Raw genomic sequence first — 18,164 nt, forward strand, 5'->3', positions numbered from 1 at the left:
GGGGGGGGGGGGGGGGGGGGGGGGGGGGGGGGGGGGGGGGGGGGGGGGGGGGGGGGGGGGGGGGGGGGGGGGGGGGGGGGGGGGGGGGGGGGGGGGGGGGGGGGGGGGGGGGGGGGGGGGGGGGGGGGGGGGGGGGGGGGGGGGGGAGGGATCCAAAAGACGCACTGATATTTTCTCAGCGACCTCTTCTCTTTGGGCATCAGATAAGGCACGGAATACTTTTCCTTCAATAAGATTTGGTTCAGTAGCATCTGAATCTGAACCAAGTATTCCACATTCCAACGCAATAGCTCTAGCAGTTTGCACATTATCACCAGTGACCATGCGCACCTATGCATGAAATATTTTTTAGTGAATATAAACAGTCCACATCCAACTAAAAAACAAGAGTAATAGTTAACATCCAATAAAAAGAGACTCTTGTGCAGACTGTTTAGGGAGTTAATGTATATATGTGGAGTATCCTAAAGTAATAAAGAAACGACGAGAACATTTATTCTACAAGAGACATATGGTAAAAGATATAAGAAAATGAGAATGGCCGAGAAAATTGATCTAAGAGAAGGCAACTAAAAGAGATTAATCAAGGAATAAATTGAAGATTTCAACAAAATAAGGAAAACAACAATTATAAAAACATCATATACTGAAATTCAATTGGAATTAAATTTCTTAATTTCATGCATATTTGTAAGTCCTAGATTTCTTGGTTGAGTACAGCTGTTATAACTTGCTTCCAGGCAATAGTGGACAAGTTCGAACAGATATTATCTAAAAGGCTAGTGAATTCATATCCAAGATCATAGTTATCCCTGAGGTGTTGCGGTGAGAACTCTAGTTCTCTGCTATGTTCGAATTTGCCTTCAAATTTTCATAGTTCTTTAGTCCCAAGACCTCAACATTCAGCAACTCAAGTTTACACATAATACCTTCCTACATCAGGTTTCAACTTATAACCCATAAAAGTTGCTAGTAAAGGGCACAAACAACCAATAAGAATAAGGAATAACCAAAAAAAGGTTGCCAGTAGCATCTTAAGCATGTGCATATATGCAAAATAAAAAAAATAAAAAAAAGATAATAATAATAAATATGCAGCTTCATAAAACTGATATAACTGCCAGTATGGAGGGGAGAAAATTCAACATTAATGTTTTGAGCCCAAACGTATTAATCATTCATAATACTATAGAATGAAAACAAAATATTTATCAGAAAAGAATACCTTAACACCAGCCTTTTGACAAAGTCGTACTGCATCCTTTACTCCTGGTCGACAGGGGTCCTACAATCCAAAGGGCACAAGATAATAAAAGCATGCGTAAGCCTAAATTCTAGAAATTTAGGAAATTTGGGGACAAAAGAAAAGCACAAACAACCGTGCACATTCATATTTGCTTTTAGTGTTTCATTAGATTACATGCAAAATCATAACCAAATAACAAAGGCATGATGCTGATCTCTTGGTAACTGAATAGCTATATTTCAAGACAGAAAAATGTCACAAAAGTAATAATAAAATGAGGAAGATTATCAAATTTTGTGATTAAAAAAAATCTACAATCTTCAGCCATAAGGACATTCTGCCAGAAGCTAACAGAATGTATAAGCAAACTTTTTAGTTCAAATTAACGAGCATGTGAAGGAAAGACAGAACTTTTCACATGCCTTCAAGCTGTACAACTTTTTATCTTATAACTGAAGATGCAGAATCAAGTGACGTAACGAAGACCTACCTTTAAACCAACTATAGCCAACAAAGCAAGGTCATCTTCTGGTAGAGCCCACTTACTCAATTGTTCTTCACCATCAGGAACATTCTCAGGTTCAAAAGATCTATATGCAATTGCAACACAACGTAAACTACGTGAAGCCATATCCTCAATAGCTCTCTTAAAATACTTCATCTGCAAAAAAATACCAAATACTACAGCATAAATTGCTAATAAAAACAAGAAAGATTGGTACAACTGAGCATATCAAAATCATTTCAACATGGTAGCAGGTCACTAATTATTGAACATGTGTGATAAGGTAGCTAATATTCAGCTATGATACATGAAACTATAAAAAAGAAAAGGGAATTGAATTCACATGAAAATGTGTCAGACCTTATCTTCATCTAGTTGGACAGAGTGATCATGTTCAATAAACCGTGTGCATGATGCCAAGACTATCTCAGCAGCACCTTTCCAGTGTATATGAACTTGATTATCCTGTAAAAACCGTATAGTATATTCATGTATCATTATTCCAAATATCTAACACTTGATCAAGAACCAAAAAGGCAATAGCACTATACAACAATGTCAAGTGCCAGGGAAAGTAATAACATAATTGTTTTGATATGGATCTCAAACTGAATAATGAGAAGCAACCTCAATCCCAAAAGTAAAAGCTGTCCATATTTTTACTGTCTTCACATCATCAAGTCTAGAAAATGGTTTATGGAGCCACATGAGAAAATTAAATTCCTGGATCTCTAAAGAAACATATATAGTGGAGGTTCCAATTACCCACTACAGGCAATTCTAAATATTATATTCAGAGAAACAATTCCAAACCAAACAAAAACACGAAAAAATTCATAGCTGATTACCCGTTGACCTGCAACACCACCACGTTTTTTGTCTGAACTGAAGGGGAAAACATGAAGAATTGCAGATTCTGATCTAAGTGCTTGAAAGTTCATTCCCAGCTGTAGCCGCAGTATTATTGTTAATACTGTATGCTTCAAATAAATTCTGTAGGAAAAAAAGGACGAACTCAATTGAAAAGTACCTTGATACCCCAATTAAGAATAGCCTTTTCTGTAGGTGAACCTGTAACCTCTACCTCTCCACCACTCTGAAAATTAAAAACTAGGGTTACGACAGGTTGCTAGACATATTATACATATTTGACGATGACAAAATTGGATTTGAATCTATTTTCGATAATTGTAACACAAAAACTCAAGGCTCTGGAAATTTCAATAGATCTAAGAAATAATCACAGGTTTTTTTGAGCATACCTCAGGTACATATACACTACCATTTGAGTTTAGAGCAATGCCTTCAACAAGTATGGAGTGTATCATGGGAGACAACTCTGACTTCTTCTCTGGCGGATCAATCTTCTTCCCTCCAACATAAGCCTCAACAATGGTCATCTACAAAATTGACCAACAAGGTAAACAGACATGAAAGGCCAACCAGGTTAATAAAAGCAAAAGAAAGATTGGTTCTTCCTAGAAGACTCGTAAATATTTCTCTATTTCATCATTATCCAGATTCCAAGGAGTTCTAAAGGAAATGGACAAATTTTTAGAGAGAGAGCAAGAGAGAGTTTTGAAATCACTGTCAATTTAACATCATATAAAATAGAATTTTGAAGATCAAAATCTAGAAACAATGGATCAAGTTGTCACCAGAATAAAAGGTAAGCTTAAAAATCAAAGAAAATTCATGAAACTTACCTGATTTAAAGTTAAGGTTCCAGTCTTATCACTACAAATAGTCGTAGCAGACCCCATCGTCTCACATGCTGATAGCCTCCGCACCTTATATTATGTCCCATCAAAGTATGTAAGCATATGATCAATAAATCTGCAATATCTATAAATTCACTCAAGTATGACCGTGGAATAAACCACTGAACTTACCAATGCCTTGTCTGCCATCATCTTTCTCATTGAGTAAGCAAGACTGCAGGAATTGTCAAAATATCGTAGGATGAAATCTCAAAGAAATAAATAAACAAAACGCTTAGTGCATTCCAATACAATTATAAAATTCTTTTCTATTGCATTGAAGTAGTTTATACAAAAATTAGGAATAGAAAGTCCATGGTAGTAGGTATTGGCTTTGTACCCTCTATCAATTTCTTTTTCCTGGGCGGATGTCCGCTTGAAAAAGGAAGGAGTCAACAGTACCAATAAAGCAGGAAAACCACAGGGAAACAAAAACAACTAATGTACCATAGGAGAAGCATAAGACATACAAGATTGGAGATTTTACAGAAATTTAGAAATTAAATGTGTAAAAGGACATGTTTTTCATAAACAATAAGTACACAAAGTCATTAGTAAATAAAGTACACTCACGTTAAGGTAACAGCTAGTGGAAGCCCTTCGGGCACAGCAACCACAACAATGGTCACCTACATGAAAAACATTGAAAGCAAAATGTGTTATAAAAGCTGTAAATACACATCCAAGCAGACATGCACATCATTCATCCATCGTACAAATCTTTCACACATCCTTTTAAGATGTGTAATCATCATCATCCTTCAGTCAATCCTCCAAACATTTTAAATTTACACATACCGCAATAGTGACAATTTTGATGGCTCCATCTACGGCACGGCCAACTTTTGTCTGGCCTGCAATAAACTGACGACTTCCATCTGGATTTTTGGTGTGACCAGTGAAATACCTGCTCAAATTTGTTTGATAAAAAAGGAAGCCAAAAAAACGTTAAACAAGAATCTCCTATCCATTAGAAATGGACAGACGTAATTAGCCAGACTCTGATTTACCTTGTGAGGAGCACAATCAAAACAGCAAGGGCTACTGTGAGTCCAACAATACCAATTAAAGTTGCCACACCATTTAAACGCACCTATTAAAATTCATCAATTGTGAAATGGAACAGGAGAAGATATACTGTCAATAACCGGGAAAAAAAAATGAGGATCATACCTGCAAAGGAGTTTCCTCGCCATTGTCTTCAGAAATACTTGCCATAAGCAAACCCCATTCAGTATTAACTCCAACACTTGTAACCTGAAATAATAATGTAGTTAGCTTTAGGCATTGGGCTTCATAAATTTTACTGTGTCTTGCTGCAATTTCCACTACCGTTCATGATTGTTATTTTGGCTATAAAGCTACTGTCAATTAATTTCTATTTTCGACTTAACTAGTTGCCAGTTACTGATGTTGCTATCTTAAACTATGAACAAAGAATTTATCATGTTATATTCAAACATAATAAAAACACAGATTCCCATACTATCTGCACCAGGATTAGGATCAAAGCCTCGACAAACTTAAAGCTCAAAATTGTCATTATGCAAAGCACCAGTTTAGAAGACAGAAGAGGTTCTCCTTCCCAAAATAGGAAACCAACACCTCTTATAAGGGAGTGTAAGCCACATTCATGGAACATTCCCATAGAACTAAGCCCATATATATAAAACTGTGCAAATGTTAAACAGCCTATTAAAGGCCATTTTTGTACCAAAGAATTACTACACCAACATGTGGCAGTATTTCGAGAGACATTAGGCACAACACATTGGAAACATGTTAGTTTTTTTTTAAAAAAAGTGTGCATAAATATTTAAATTGTAAAACCAAATTCATATCTAAATTTAAACATCAAAAGAGAACACAATTCATTAAATAGGTGGGAAACAACCAACAAAACCCAATATCCATTAAGATTTACAAAACAAACATAGAAATAGAATCATGTGCGATGCCTGTTTTGTTTCTCAGGTGGCTTCCAGCCACACTATTTTCTATATAGTGAGCTTCTTTATCCCTAAAAGATGTCTGAAGCGTATCCCTAACATGTCTCCAATAGGAATTCGCATCCTGAACTTTTTTTCCCTAAACCTATTTCAGCCCTTAAAATCATTTTGTTCCTTACTATAATTTATCTTATAGCAAATTATTAATAACATGACTTCAAGTATGTGTATTAACATATTATCAATGACATATATTGGTGCCAAATAGGTTGGCTATGGCGATGGTGAACAAAGAGTGTGAAACCAAATAACAAGAGCATTTTTCACGTACAAAGACTGATATAAATATTTTATAAACATTTTAAAAAAAGGGAAAAAAAAGTGATCATTTCTACTTACAGTACGCAGACTCACATTTACTCATCCAACTCCAGGGAAAGTTGATATAGTTCATGATACTAACAACTTTAACCAGACGTCCAACATACTAACATCCTTCTAAGTTGTGCAATTTCTAGATTATCATATCAGCCAGACGTCCAAAGAAATAAATAATAATATCCAGGCTTAGATAAAGGCTGAGAAAAACTTAACATTTAAATTCAAACCCAAATAAATTAATATATTTTTCAAGAAGTAAACTGATATCTTGCTGCTTAATAGTAAACATGATTCAAATTGATGACTCTCGAGCAATGTTCAGACCAAAGGACTGAAAGACGTAAAATGAACACACCCACACAAACCTAACAATAATATTGGATAAACTGCACTCGTGAAGAACTCGAAGGAAAAAGACCTAACCCAAAAATAAGTAAAGAAACATTTACCAGCATGCTGCCACTACCATCAGCTACTTTGCATCCAGACATCAGAAAAGGTTCCTTACCATGCTTTTGAACCTACAAATGAAGCAACCCTCCTCATTTAGAAGAAAAGAGAACCTATGAGCGGTTCATTTAATCTAACAAGGCAAAGATTTATAAAGACTAACAATCTTGCTCTCTCCAGTCATGCTTGATTCATCAATGGCAAGTGAGTGTCCAGAAATTAAGATGCCATCAGCAGGGACCTAACGAAGATCTATCAGCATAACAGTTCATCATCGAAATGTGAGTGCCATAAAATACAAAAAAGAAAAGAATAGAACTGCAGACCTGATCACCAATATTGAGTGGTATAACATCACCAACAACAATGTCATAAATTGAGACCTCAATTCGACGACCACCTCTAACAACCTATTAATTCTGGTGTTAATTATTTATTTAATAAAAATAACAATCCAACAATAGTGGTATTAGAATTGCTAACCATATAAGCAGAAGAGTTGACAGTTTGTAAAAAGAAATGAGAGAATATCAACATTAAGATCTATGAGATTAATAGGCAAAATTATGTCACAAAGTTCAGAAAATTATTAAATCTAAAGAGCACAAGAGGGGACTCAAATCTTCATTAACCATGAAAGAATAAAGGAAACTCCAAACATCGTGAGAACAATCAAGCTGGTAGATAGTAAATTTTTAAAGATACCTAACCAAAACATATACAGGTGAAAGTTAAGCTTTATGGCCTGACACTATTGGATATCAAAAATAATAATAGTAATAATAAGCAAACCCTAAACTGAGCCAACCGATAAATATAATGTGCTTCACTCAGTAGGCAATGCAAGAAGCATGGCCATCACCTGAGTGGTAGCCTAGGCAAGCATTTTCAACAAGGTACTCGCCTTTTGTGTGTTTTAGCTGCCACGAACATGTTCATGGCAAGATAGGCACTCTCCTTGAGAAGGGCAAAAAAAGAAAAAAAAAATGGTTGAAAGAAGCTAAATAGAAGAAAAAGAACGATGTCGACTGGATTTTTTTTCTGCATGTTATGTTTGTGCATCCAACGTCCATTCATGAATTCCAGTTTCTTTCTTAAATTTTCTAATACCCTTTGCCTAGGTTTAAATTTCCCCTCCCTTAAGTTAGTCGACCCTAGTGTCTTCCTTCCTCTACCCACATCATTAATTTTCCAACGTGACTATCAATCTCTGACTCATCCCCAATGCTCGCCTTTCTCTTAGCCCACCAAACTGACCCACCTTGCCCTCATATTCCATGAGTCAGCGCACAGTTGAACTGAACTAACAGAAGCATCAAGTTCTTGGTCTCATCAGCTCTCCATTTTCTTTTTCTTTTCATTTTGAGTTCAGTTTTAGCTGTGAACTCTAAAGTCAAGCCTAACCAACCAGTGAACACCCCTAGCACTAACAGGCAATACTCTCTCTTGCAAAATCTCATCCCTGTAATATTCATCTCTACACCCTCATTAGAAAGTGAGTTGAAAAGTTGAGAATCCAAAGGCAAACATCTTTATTTGGGAAGATAACAGTAGCAAAGTATAAACCCTCATGAAAAGAATTCAGAAAATAAAACTCTCATCCCAAATTGGTGCTCACAATTTGAGGTGGTTGAAGTCCTCTAGCCTCAGTTCATTTGAAGCTTTGAAACACTTCGATGACAAAGAAAAAGAAATAACTCACTTATTTCTCCCACCTCATATATTCAAAGCCGCACCTGGTGCAGGCTTAGTAAATTGTTCTGTATTTATTCTTCAAATAATATATGTGCTGATTGTAGGAGCTTTTCTTTAACCCACTTTAGTTCGTGGTTTTTAAAATTTTATTACATTAATGAAATATTGTTTCTCTTTCTTACAAAACACTATCATTTGTCTTAAAGAAGAGTCAGAATTTTGTATATTAAGCAAATTTTGTATATAAAGAACATCCAAATAATTGTGTTAGTAGCACTATAATTTCAACAATATAAGACTTCTCAACCTATTCAAGCAATGACAACCAAAATAGATCAGCTAGAAACGACCTAAATAAACTTAGGATAAAATAAATTTGAAAACCACAAGCAAGAAACCTAGTAGGTGGAGATAACTAGAAACAAAATAGTTATGAAGACATTTCCAAGTCCAAAAAGATCTACCCCCTTAAATAGGATATTTCTTTGGCACCATATCTCAAAAAAAAATTGACCACTACAGGCATGTGGTGAAAATTATTAGAACAATAACTATGCTTACCTCCACTTGTATGTTCCTCTTCTCCTTATTCAAATTCTGAAATTGAAGAGATTGCCGATAGTCACTAATAGCTGGGAAAAAAGGCAAAAATAGAAAAGATAAGATAATTGTCAGTGAAAAGATTTGGAAATAGTTGTAGACGAGATGAGTGAATAAAATATTAAATCAAAAATAGAAAATTAATACAAAAAGATATGTATTCTTTTGCAATTATTAGAAAGCTGTTTTAAGGCTTCAAGACGTGTGCAAAACAATATGTGAAAAATTGTGCGGCTGTAACTGCAAAGAAATCGTAGTTTCTTTCTTAGCAAACTTCTCATGACAGTAATAAAAGTATAGTTGCTTCCATTGCTTCATAATAGATCAGATTAATACTCAAATTTTGTAGGGATGAAAACTAGAATAAAAAAAGCGACAACCAATGTCTGTTCTGTTGGTTTCAGCTTTAGTTTTTTAAATATCAATAGCAAAAAACTGACATTATCGGTTAGGTTCAGTTTTCTATCTAATAAACCAAAAATAAAACTGAACTGACTGATTTGTATGTTAAAAAGCCAAAAAACAGAAAACACAGAAAAAAAAACTAGGGAAAGAAAGTCCGACACACATTACCAGCCCTAACTTCCCACAAGCCTGACACACCTTTACTGAGCTAGTTGTCTCAACTACATTCGAATTTTAACTCTCTCTCTATCTCTCAAGGCAACGTCAACTTTTTCTCTCATTTCTCTTCCCCTCCCACTCTTTCATATTCGCTCTCTCTTTTCTCCCTTTCACCAAACCATCTTGATTCTTCTACATCAACTCATCCTCAATGCCCTGACTGGATATGTCATGTGATCGAGAACAAGTTCAACTGTGCCAGAAATTTCAAATGAAAGGAAAACTCAAAAGGCATGGGAAATGGACATAGGACATAACCAATCAGCTGCTGCCACTTCCTCCATCCCAAAACGAGGAGAGAGAGAAGTTTTTTTCAGGGTTTTTTATTTGGCATTCCTTCAAAGGGAGAGAGTTGGGTTTGGGACTCTATGTGCTGCATGGACACTAGGTGACATCTAATTGTGAACTAAGTCGATTAACCCCTCAAAACAACGAACTGTTCTTCTGGTTGACAATTTGGTTGACTTGATTGTCAGCTATCTATTGTTATGGATCAACTTTCTTTCTTTCAATGAAAAACCAATCTATTTTTGGTTCAACTCTAAAAATGAGCTGAACGAACCCATGAACACCACTTCACTCAAATATCTAAAATAACGTAACTGAGTCAGAAGGAAAATAGAATACCATACGCATGACACAGAATGTAAATAAGAACAATAAAAGAAGCCCCAACGTATAGCACCTGTTACAACAATGACAAGAATAACTGCAAAAGCAATGCTTCCACCATCATACCAGCCTTCCTTGATACCCTGTTTAGAAACCCAAAATTTCAAACGTTAATAAAAGTTCAAATGTTTTTTCAACAATAAAATGTACACCAAGCGCAATGAGGAAAAAGAAATCTCACCTCAGTCTTTATGCCTAGCACTAACGAAGCAACAGCAGCTATCATCAATATGATCAACGTAAGATCTTGCCAAGCTTCCCAGAGAAACCTCTACAAGAAAACAAAAAAAGGAAGATATTCATCATGAAGTTTGGCCTCTGCAAACAGAAGAAACAAATATATGTCTGTGCAACTAACACAGAGACAGAGCAAAGATAATGGCTGACAAACCACCAGTAGTAGCATTAATAAATATGGTTCGCAAGATTCAACAAAGTGATGAAGCATTCGGTACTATTTTAGGATGGAAACCTAGACGAATATACCAAGAGAACACAGTCTACAAATCCCATAGCAAAAACTATGACCCAGGATTTCAAGGCCTAGTTCACTCTCTGGAGGTGAGAAGCCGCTCAAATCACTAATTAGCCAAAAAATTTCAAGTTTTGTTATCCTTAGCTACAACCACCATTTAGCTACCTAATAATACTTTCTTCCCAAAACCCAATACAAAAATCCATCCCTATTTCTGTAAACATTCCAACTCAAACTACTCCCCTCCCTTTCTCATGCTTACTCTCATCTCAATTTCACACCTTGTGTATGAGATCTAATAGGAGGTCTATCATTGCCCCTAAAAAGCCTTAGGTCCGTTTGATAACATTTGATTTCTTCTTTTTTTTTTTTTTTTTTTTTTTTTTTTTTTTTTTTTTTTTTTTTTTTTTTTTTTTTTTTTTTTTTTTTTTTTTTTTTTTTTTTTTTTTTTTTTTTTTTTTTTTTTTTTTTTTTTTTTTTTTTTTTTTTTTTTTTTTTTTTTTTGAATATTAAGCATAAAAACACTACCGGTGATTTCTTTATTTTGTTCTCGAAAACCAAGTCAAGTTTAAGTAAGCCCTGTTTGACCATTTGATTTTTGGATTTTGGTTTTTGGTTTTTGAAAATTAAGCTTATGAGCGTTCATTTTCCCAACAAGTTTCTTTGTTTTGTCATCTACTTTCTACCAATGTTTACAAAAACCAAAGCAAATATTAAACTAAAAAAATAGTTTTTAAAACTTCCTTTTTTTTACAATTTGACTCAAAATTAAAATGGTTATATCTGAATGGTGAAAACTATAAGAAGAAAATAGGGAGGAAACAAGCATAAATTTCAGAAACGTAACTAAAAATGAAATCGTTATTAAACCTGGCCTTAGTTGTTTAAGCCTTTAACATGTTGAGTGTTAAAATTTAAAGACCGAGGTGACCATTTAAACCAACCAAATCAGTAGTAATTTTCTCTATACAATAATTTCTTATCAGTAGTTAGCTAATATACTACAAACCCTGTTTCTTTTATGAATTTTTATTAGATAAGCACATAAAAAATAAGAAAGCCTTAAATGTAACTGGTTCCACACGTCAATATAACTATTAGTCTGAGAATTACCCAAAAACTCCTTCCCGGTTTCTGAGGATACGTGTTTGAACCATATGTGTTTCTCCGTTTCAGTAAATCAGAATCATCACCAACTATCCCCTTCTCTAAGTTTGATTGCAACATATCTGCTACCCCTTTAACCTGATGAAATCATTGAACTCATCCATTAGATAGAATAATTATATGATGGTAGTTATCAAAAGGATAAAGAAGTTTAAAAAATAATAAAATAAATAAAAATAAAATAAAACTAACCCCTCCATACTGCTCCAGAGTGCCAACATTTCGATCCTTTACCAACACAGCCAGTTGATCTTGCCCAACAGAAAAATCACCATTTGGAGCTGCAGATGCTGTAGGCCTAGGACCTAAAGAAACCTCATTCAATCAGTGAGCAAAACAGCAAACAGAAACCATTTATAACCGTGCAACATAAAAGCCATAAAAAACAAGTGCATCATCAGATGTTGGACAAAAATAATTACAAACTGAAGTAAAGAACTTAGTACATATAACTATTTATCAAATGAAAAATACCAAAGAAAGACATTAAAAACCAAAAGGCACAGAGCCTAACACTCTTGAGTGAAAAGTTCTAAGAATTTTTAAGAAAAACAAGAAAATAGGTACTGAATTCCAGAAAAATGCACAAAATAGAAAACAAAAGTTACTTTTGAAAACAATGTAAAAAAAGATTAAATAAATTAGGATCATCATAAAAAATAAAAACAAGCATTGAAAAGAGAATAGAGATGTTGTCTCAGTGCAAATATAAAGTATCACAAAAGACAATCTGGGTCAACACGAGTGTAGCAGAAATCTCCACATCAACAGGGCATAAATTGCACAATAAAAAAATAAATCAGCAATGTCAATTAATTATTTAGGTAGAAACATATAGCATTAAGGCTTCTTGGAGATTTCTCTAGCACTTGGATCCATTCAGAAAAGAGTCGAGTTAAAATGAAATCATAAGTATTAAAATAGAAACTTTAATGCAAATTCTGATTCATATACACTACATTCTGGGTAAATTATTTACATTCTTCATGTACTAGACACAGATACTTATTGGACAGGTGTCAGAAACTGACCAACAGTATCAAAAGAACATCTCAAACTGGACCCAGTAAATGGACTATTAGCAATGGCAGGTCAAAGTACACTCCTACTAAATAGATGGAAATCTCAAAAGAGAAGAGGAAAGCAAAAGGCAGCGCAAATACATTGAAAACTCTGTGTGAACAAAATAATTGTCTGGAACTTCCGTTCACAAGTTCCTCATATCATGTATTTCCACATTTGTAACGTAGAAATGAAATTAAATGAAAAATAGCAAACCTGATAGACGATTCCCAGCCTCTTTAAAGAGATATGCAGCCTAACCCAGAAAACAAAAATGGAGATTAAACACACGTTAAAAGAATTGAAAAGACTTAGGTTCAATAAATACTTACTCGTATGGCTTGTGCATGTGCTCTAATCTTTCTCAAAGCTTCTTTCTTCTCTTCTTCCTTTTTCAAGTCTAAGGTATACCGAAATCGACGAGAAGCATTTAACACTAGTGCAGCTTGCTATAAAAGAGACATGGTAAAACAATTTAAACTGTTAGATTCTCATTTAAACAAGCGCAGCTTGGAGATGGTAAACAATTCAAACCGTTAGATTTTAAGAAATAAACAGTCAATGTCGAGACTCAAAACCATGAATACAAGAATATAATAGTGAGAATGTCTACAGAACTGTTTTAAGCTCAAAAAGCACTTAACCTTCTGGGGTGTAAACGAAAAGAAACACTGAGGCCATTTTTATTGAAGCAAAGGATACGACATCTCTAAAATATATACACACACACAAATGTATAAGTTACAGTATTATGAATGAAGCATGAGATGATGAAAGATTAAAGTCTTCAGGGCTCATTTTAGAGATTGATTACAGAACTAGGCATCCCAACCAAAAATAAGTTTTTTTAGGTAAGAAACCACATTTTCATGGAAAGACGTAAAATAATATACCGGACATTAAAAAAATGGAAGAAACCCACCAAAAATGGGATATGAACCCTGACTAGAGAAATTGACTTAATCTAAAAGAATAAGACCTAGCTTACAATAACAAAACGGCTAGTGATCGAACTCCACAAGAAAACATTAAACTTATGACCTCCTCAAATAGATCTCTATAAAGATCCTATTAAGCCAAACGCCCCCACAAATTTGCAAGGAAATTAGCATACTACAACACTTTGCCCTTTTCCAATAAGGAAAACTCAAAAGCACCTCCTCCCCAATAAAGCTACAATCTTTATTCATAGCCCCACATAAACTAGACGATCTCATCCACCAACACCAAAGGGGTTGAGCAAACTGGCAACCCCACAGCATATGAGGGTCTTTCTTGTGCTGCCTATAAAGAATGCATCATTGCAGGTATAACACGAAGGATAAGTGTCTGAACATGATCCATGGCATGAGCAAGCTTCTTCTTTGGGATTTTAACCTTCCATAGCAAGTAAATGCAGAGGAAACTTGAGGAGCGGCAGACCAAATGAAAACAAGAATTGCAAGAGACGCCCCTAAAAGGATCAAGAGTAAAAATTTTAACAACCCTTCTCCCTTCCCTTGGGAATGTATGTTGGAAGAAAAGGAAGATCTCGTCACTTGTCTATTAGAGAGTGGACTATGAAAGTCCAAGGTGATCAAATAAGATGAATCTAAGGAAAAGTCAAGGCCACTAAATACAACCTCTTACTTGAGAAACAGTATAACCGTGGAAACAAAGCGCACGGAGAATTATCACCCACCAACACCTACCAAAACTAAACCTTCGAGCCTTCCCAACAGGGCAATTAATAATCTTAGACGAAAAAGAAAAACTAGAGGATATAACTTTCCTAAGGCTTTTGTTAACGCCCTCACAACTACCAGCCACACCACACCCAAAAGGCTGTGGGCCATGCCTACTCATAATAACCCTATGTCAGAATGCATCAGGCTCCATGAAGAATCACCACAACTATTCTACCTAGAAATCCTCGTTATGTAATCTCAAGCTCCTAATCCCTAATCCTCCTAGTTCCACAGGTTTCAAACTGCCTCCTACCTACACAAGTGAGACCCTCCCCTCATCAACTACTTTTAACAAAAAAAATCGTTATCGCATTCTCAATATTCATATTATTTTTCTTCCAGTTATTTTTGCCTAGATGTATAAAAAATATTTAATAATTTTAAAGTCAGCCATTAAAGTTCTTTATACATCTTCAAATAACGTACTAGTAATGTTTATTTCTACATGATCTAGTCACCCACTAGAAAAGTAACAATCTTACTCATTCAACAACCAGCCTCTACTTAAAAATCATACACCTTTGCTCAATCATGCATTGATAATTAAGTGCTATTTTTAAAGGGCTCAAAGGAAGACATGGCGCCAAGGAGAGAACATACACAGGAAAGTACCAAATGATCACCCTCTCCAACTATTATTCACATTTTATTCAATAACTTTGATGTAATTTTATTGGTTTTCAATGTTATCCTTGGACATATTAAATAGGAATATTTTAGTCTTTTTCTATAGTGGAAGATGGAGGCGTTTAAGGTCTAGTTTGGAGGCTATCTAAAGTGTTGATTGATCATCTTAAGGAGTATTTAACTCTTGGGTCTTTTTTGCCTCAAGAGCTTTGAGGATTGCCTAGTTTTGAGCTTAAGGAAATTCATGTCTAACCCAATCCAAAGTGTTGAAATCTATTTAATTTGAGGTTCACATACTCAATAGGTTCCTGATTCCAATTCGTAAGAATTTTCATATTAGTGAACATTTTTTCCTTACAAACTCTAAGCTTCATAGCCAGAACCATGGTCAAATGAAAATGTCAATACCTACAAATCGTAAGTAATCCTAGCATAGACATGGGTCTAACCCAGCCAGCGCCACAAGCATTTGAAAATGAGAACAGAACCACTCATTTCAGGTGTCTGGTATTAAAATTGCCCTTACATCTTCGGTTCACATTTTTCAAGGCATTCTCAAGAAAGACAGATTTCATATTATGAGCATATATACATACATAAATGAATGGGAAAATATCGATTTCCTCTTCTAGACCTTCATGAAGTTCAAAATTTCAAACATTTGAAAAGTCTTTTCTCCCTTATAATCAAAAAGTTATCAAGCCCTATAAAAAAACGCCAGATATTTATCTAAAGTCCAACTGCCAATTTCAATTAATTGATTTTCAACTGGCATATTTACATGGTTCCACCAAATTAGTACGATCAAGGTTACAAATCATACGAATTTTGCAGCTTAGTAAGGTTAATAGGAATCTTTAGTCCATTACATTTGTAGATTTCTACCGCTGCACTTATCCAATGATTAGAATTATGAAGTTCAGAAACTAAGGTAACAACAATTTTCCATGGATATAATTCTCAAACAACTCCTAATGAGATAACTAGGTAGCACAATCTTAGATTGCTGTACACATATAACCTCAATTCCAAGATTAACCTGAAGTAAAGCAGGAACCAAAAACACACACTACCAAAATAAAACCAAAAGAAAAGGCCAGAAAGGAAGCATAAATTGAAATTGAACACAACCACAACAAAAAACTCCAACAGTAGAGATTGAGCAATATTGATAAAAACGGAAAAAATGAGTAAGGAGAAAAGAAGAACCGTACTCTCCAGCGGCGGAGTCTGTCAACAGAAGCATGCTTAGTGGTATGAATCTCAAAAGGATTAGATGAGTCGTCCTCCTCGGGGTCGTCGGAATTGCAGTTGCCGGACTCCACATCACTCCGTCTGGCGTAGGGAGAGGGCTTGAAGGAACTCATAGCAGAAAAAAAAAAAAAAAATCTGTCGCAGGAGAGATGGCACCGTGAGGGAAGTGAATCAATGTTGGTAGCTCATCTGAGAATCACGGAAACAAAATCTTATTGCCGGAAAAAGGAAAGGGAAGGAAATGGATTTAGACGGTGAAGGAAGTGGAAAGTTGTTAAGAACTCGAGAAGAGAGCCTTATACTGACTTCTTGTTGCCGCAAGCAGGTGACCAGTTCACCCTTTCCAATTCCAATTGTTTGTTTGGTTTATAAATTTCTTAAATTTTTTAATCTAAACAAGACTCATTTATTTTTAATTACTTATTAAAATTTATATTTTTAAAAATATTTAAAGATGAATAATTAAAAATATAATCATGAAAATAAATATATTTTTTAAATTTACCCTTCCAAGATTAACTTCAAACTATCAAAAAAAAATTTAATAATTAGTAATTTGATAGTAATAATCTAATTCATATATATATTATACCGCTACAAAGAATTGAATTGTTTTGAGTGAATGATCCCTTGACTTTATAAGTGAACGAAATATATCTTTATTGACGAGGTGTTTTGGGAGTTTAAAGTAAAGCATTTTTTGGGAGTCTGTCTATTGGGGCGAGAGTTCAACTAATTTAGGAAAGGATTATAAGTCTATAATTAAATAATATTTTTTTTTTATTATGGATACAAGACTTTTAAGAAAGTCAATAGTGTGGAAAGTCGCGTTAATATGGAAGGTGATCGCAGCATTGAAACTTTTCAGAAACAGTACGATTTCATTTCAAATAAAAATATATTTACCCAAGTTTTTATTTTCCAAAAAAAAAAAGTCAAAATTTTCCGATTGTTTCCAAGTGAAAAAACACGACGTCTTGTCCCCCCGGGTCCTTGGTCTGTGCCGCCTAACCGACCAAAAATCCCGGCGACTCTGTCGGTCCATTATTTAACATATATATATATATTTCACCACTTCAAAATTAAAATTACTTGAACACATATAATTATTTTTGAGTTTCATCGGATTACCTGGCAAAACGATGCGTTTAAACCAAGGCGGTGGTCGGTGGTCGGTGGTCGTCTTCCTCAGTTCTCCGTCACCGTCGTTATCTCGGCGTCGGTATTCCCGAAACCCAACCTCTGTCCTTTCACACAACCAAACAACACGCAAAATGAGTGAAAGTTTTTCGAAAAGGAAAACGAACTTAAAAAGATGGGACCCACACCCACCTACAAGAACAAATTCTCTAACCAAAAAAAGCCGTTCCTACAAATATTAATTTTATTTCGCTGTAAAATAAAAAATATTCTCTCTTTTTCTATAATTATTTAATTTTTTAAATTAAGTTTCTAATGAATTATGATAAATACACCTCGCCATTGCTTCACGAGGACGGATCCGTTTTATTTATTGTTTTAAATAACTTTAAAAAAAATTATTAAAAGAAGAAAAGAAGTTATTATTAACTTTATTATTATTGTTAGTATTATATAAATAACTTTAAAAAAAATTATTAAAAGAAGAAAAGAAGTTATTATTAACTTTATTATTATTGTTAGTATTATATAACCCATAATGTTTACGTAATTGCACAACTAGCCCTCCAACTATCCTCATTTTCTCTCGTTTGCCCATCTGTTTCATACCCGTTCCGTGAAGGAAGGTTCCTAGGTCGGCAAAATCCGGTGCGGTTAAAATAATAATAATAATTAAAACTGTGGTTTTATTTATGGATATCCGCTGGAGATTTTGGTTTTAATCATAATAAATAGGTTTAATTGACCGTTTTTTTTTTAATATTTAATTTTATATTTTAATAGTCTATAAATATATAAGAAAACCTGAAAATGCTCCAGGAAATAAGCTA

At 34.6% G+C, this 18,164-nt stretch overlaps 1 protein-coding gene across 1 annotated transcript in view; it reads right to left on the bottom strand.

The window, feature by feature from the left end:
• LOC111491793 (calcium-transporting ATPase 10, plasma membrane-type-like) overlaps window positions 1-17,442 on the bottom strand; it is a 20,616-nt gene extending 3,174 nt beyond the window's left edge. Inside the window, exons 1-25 of the mRNA XM_023140833.1 lie at window positions 17,326-17,442; window positions 16,155-16,383; window positions 12,919-13,035; window positions 12,803-12,842; window positions 11,717-11,829; window positions 11,471-11,602; window positions 10,064-10,153; window positions 9,896-9,965; window positions 8,548-8,618; window positions 6,618-6,701; window positions 6,455-6,532; window positions 6,291-6,362; window positions 4,685-4,768; window positions 4,522-4,604; window positions 4,310-4,418; window positions 4,085-4,140; window positions 3,644-3,686; window positions 3,458-3,541; window positions 3,014-3,151; window positions 2,782-2,847; window positions 2,600-2,698; window positions 2,112-2,216; window positions 1,737-1,907; window positions 1,226-1,285; window positions 166-330 (exon numbers count right to left, since the gene is read on the bottom strand). Coding sequence (XP_022996601.1) covers window positions 166-330; window positions 1,226-1,285; window positions 1,737-1,907; window positions 2,112-2,216; window positions 2,600-2,698; window positions 2,782-2,847; window positions 3,014-3,151; window positions 3,458-3,541; window positions 3,644-3,686; window positions 4,085-4,140; window positions 4,310-4,418; window positions 4,522-4,604; window positions 4,685-4,768; window positions 6,291-6,362; window positions 6,455-6,532; window positions 6,618-6,701; window positions 8,548-8,618; window positions 9,896-9,965; window positions 10,064-10,153; window positions 11,471-11,602; window positions 11,717-11,829; window positions 12,803-12,842; window positions 12,919-13,035; window positions 16,155-16,307 — 2,283 coding nt within the window. The 5' untranslated portion in view covers window positions 16,308-16,383; window positions 17,326-17,442. The remainder of the gene's footprint in view (window positions 1-165; window positions 331-1,225; window positions 1,286-1,736; window positions 1,908-2,111; window positions 2,217-2,599; window positions 2,699-2,781; window positions 2,848-3,013; window positions 3,152-3,457; window positions 3,542-3,643; window positions 3,687-4,084; window positions 4,141-4,309; window positions 4,419-4,521; window positions 4,605-4,684; window positions 4,769-6,290; window positions 6,363-6,454; window positions 6,533-6,617; window positions 6,702-8,547; window positions 8,619-9,895; window positions 9,966-10,063; window positions 10,154-11,470; window positions 11,603-11,716; window positions 11,830-12,802; window positions 12,843-12,918; window positions 13,036-16,154; window positions 16,384-17,325) is intronic.
• Between the last annotated feature and the right edge of the window lie 722 nt (window positions 17,443-18,164).

Source organism: Cucurbita maxima, unplaced genomic scaffold, assembly GCF_002738345.1.
Source record: "Cucurbita maxima cultivar Rimu unplaced genomic scaffold, Cmax_1.0 Cma_Scf00017, whole genome shotgun sequence".
NCBI classification, from domain to species: domain Eukaryota; kingdom Viridiplantae; phylum Streptophyta; class Magnoliopsida; order Cucurbitales; family Cucurbitaceae; genus Cucurbita; species Cucurbita maxima.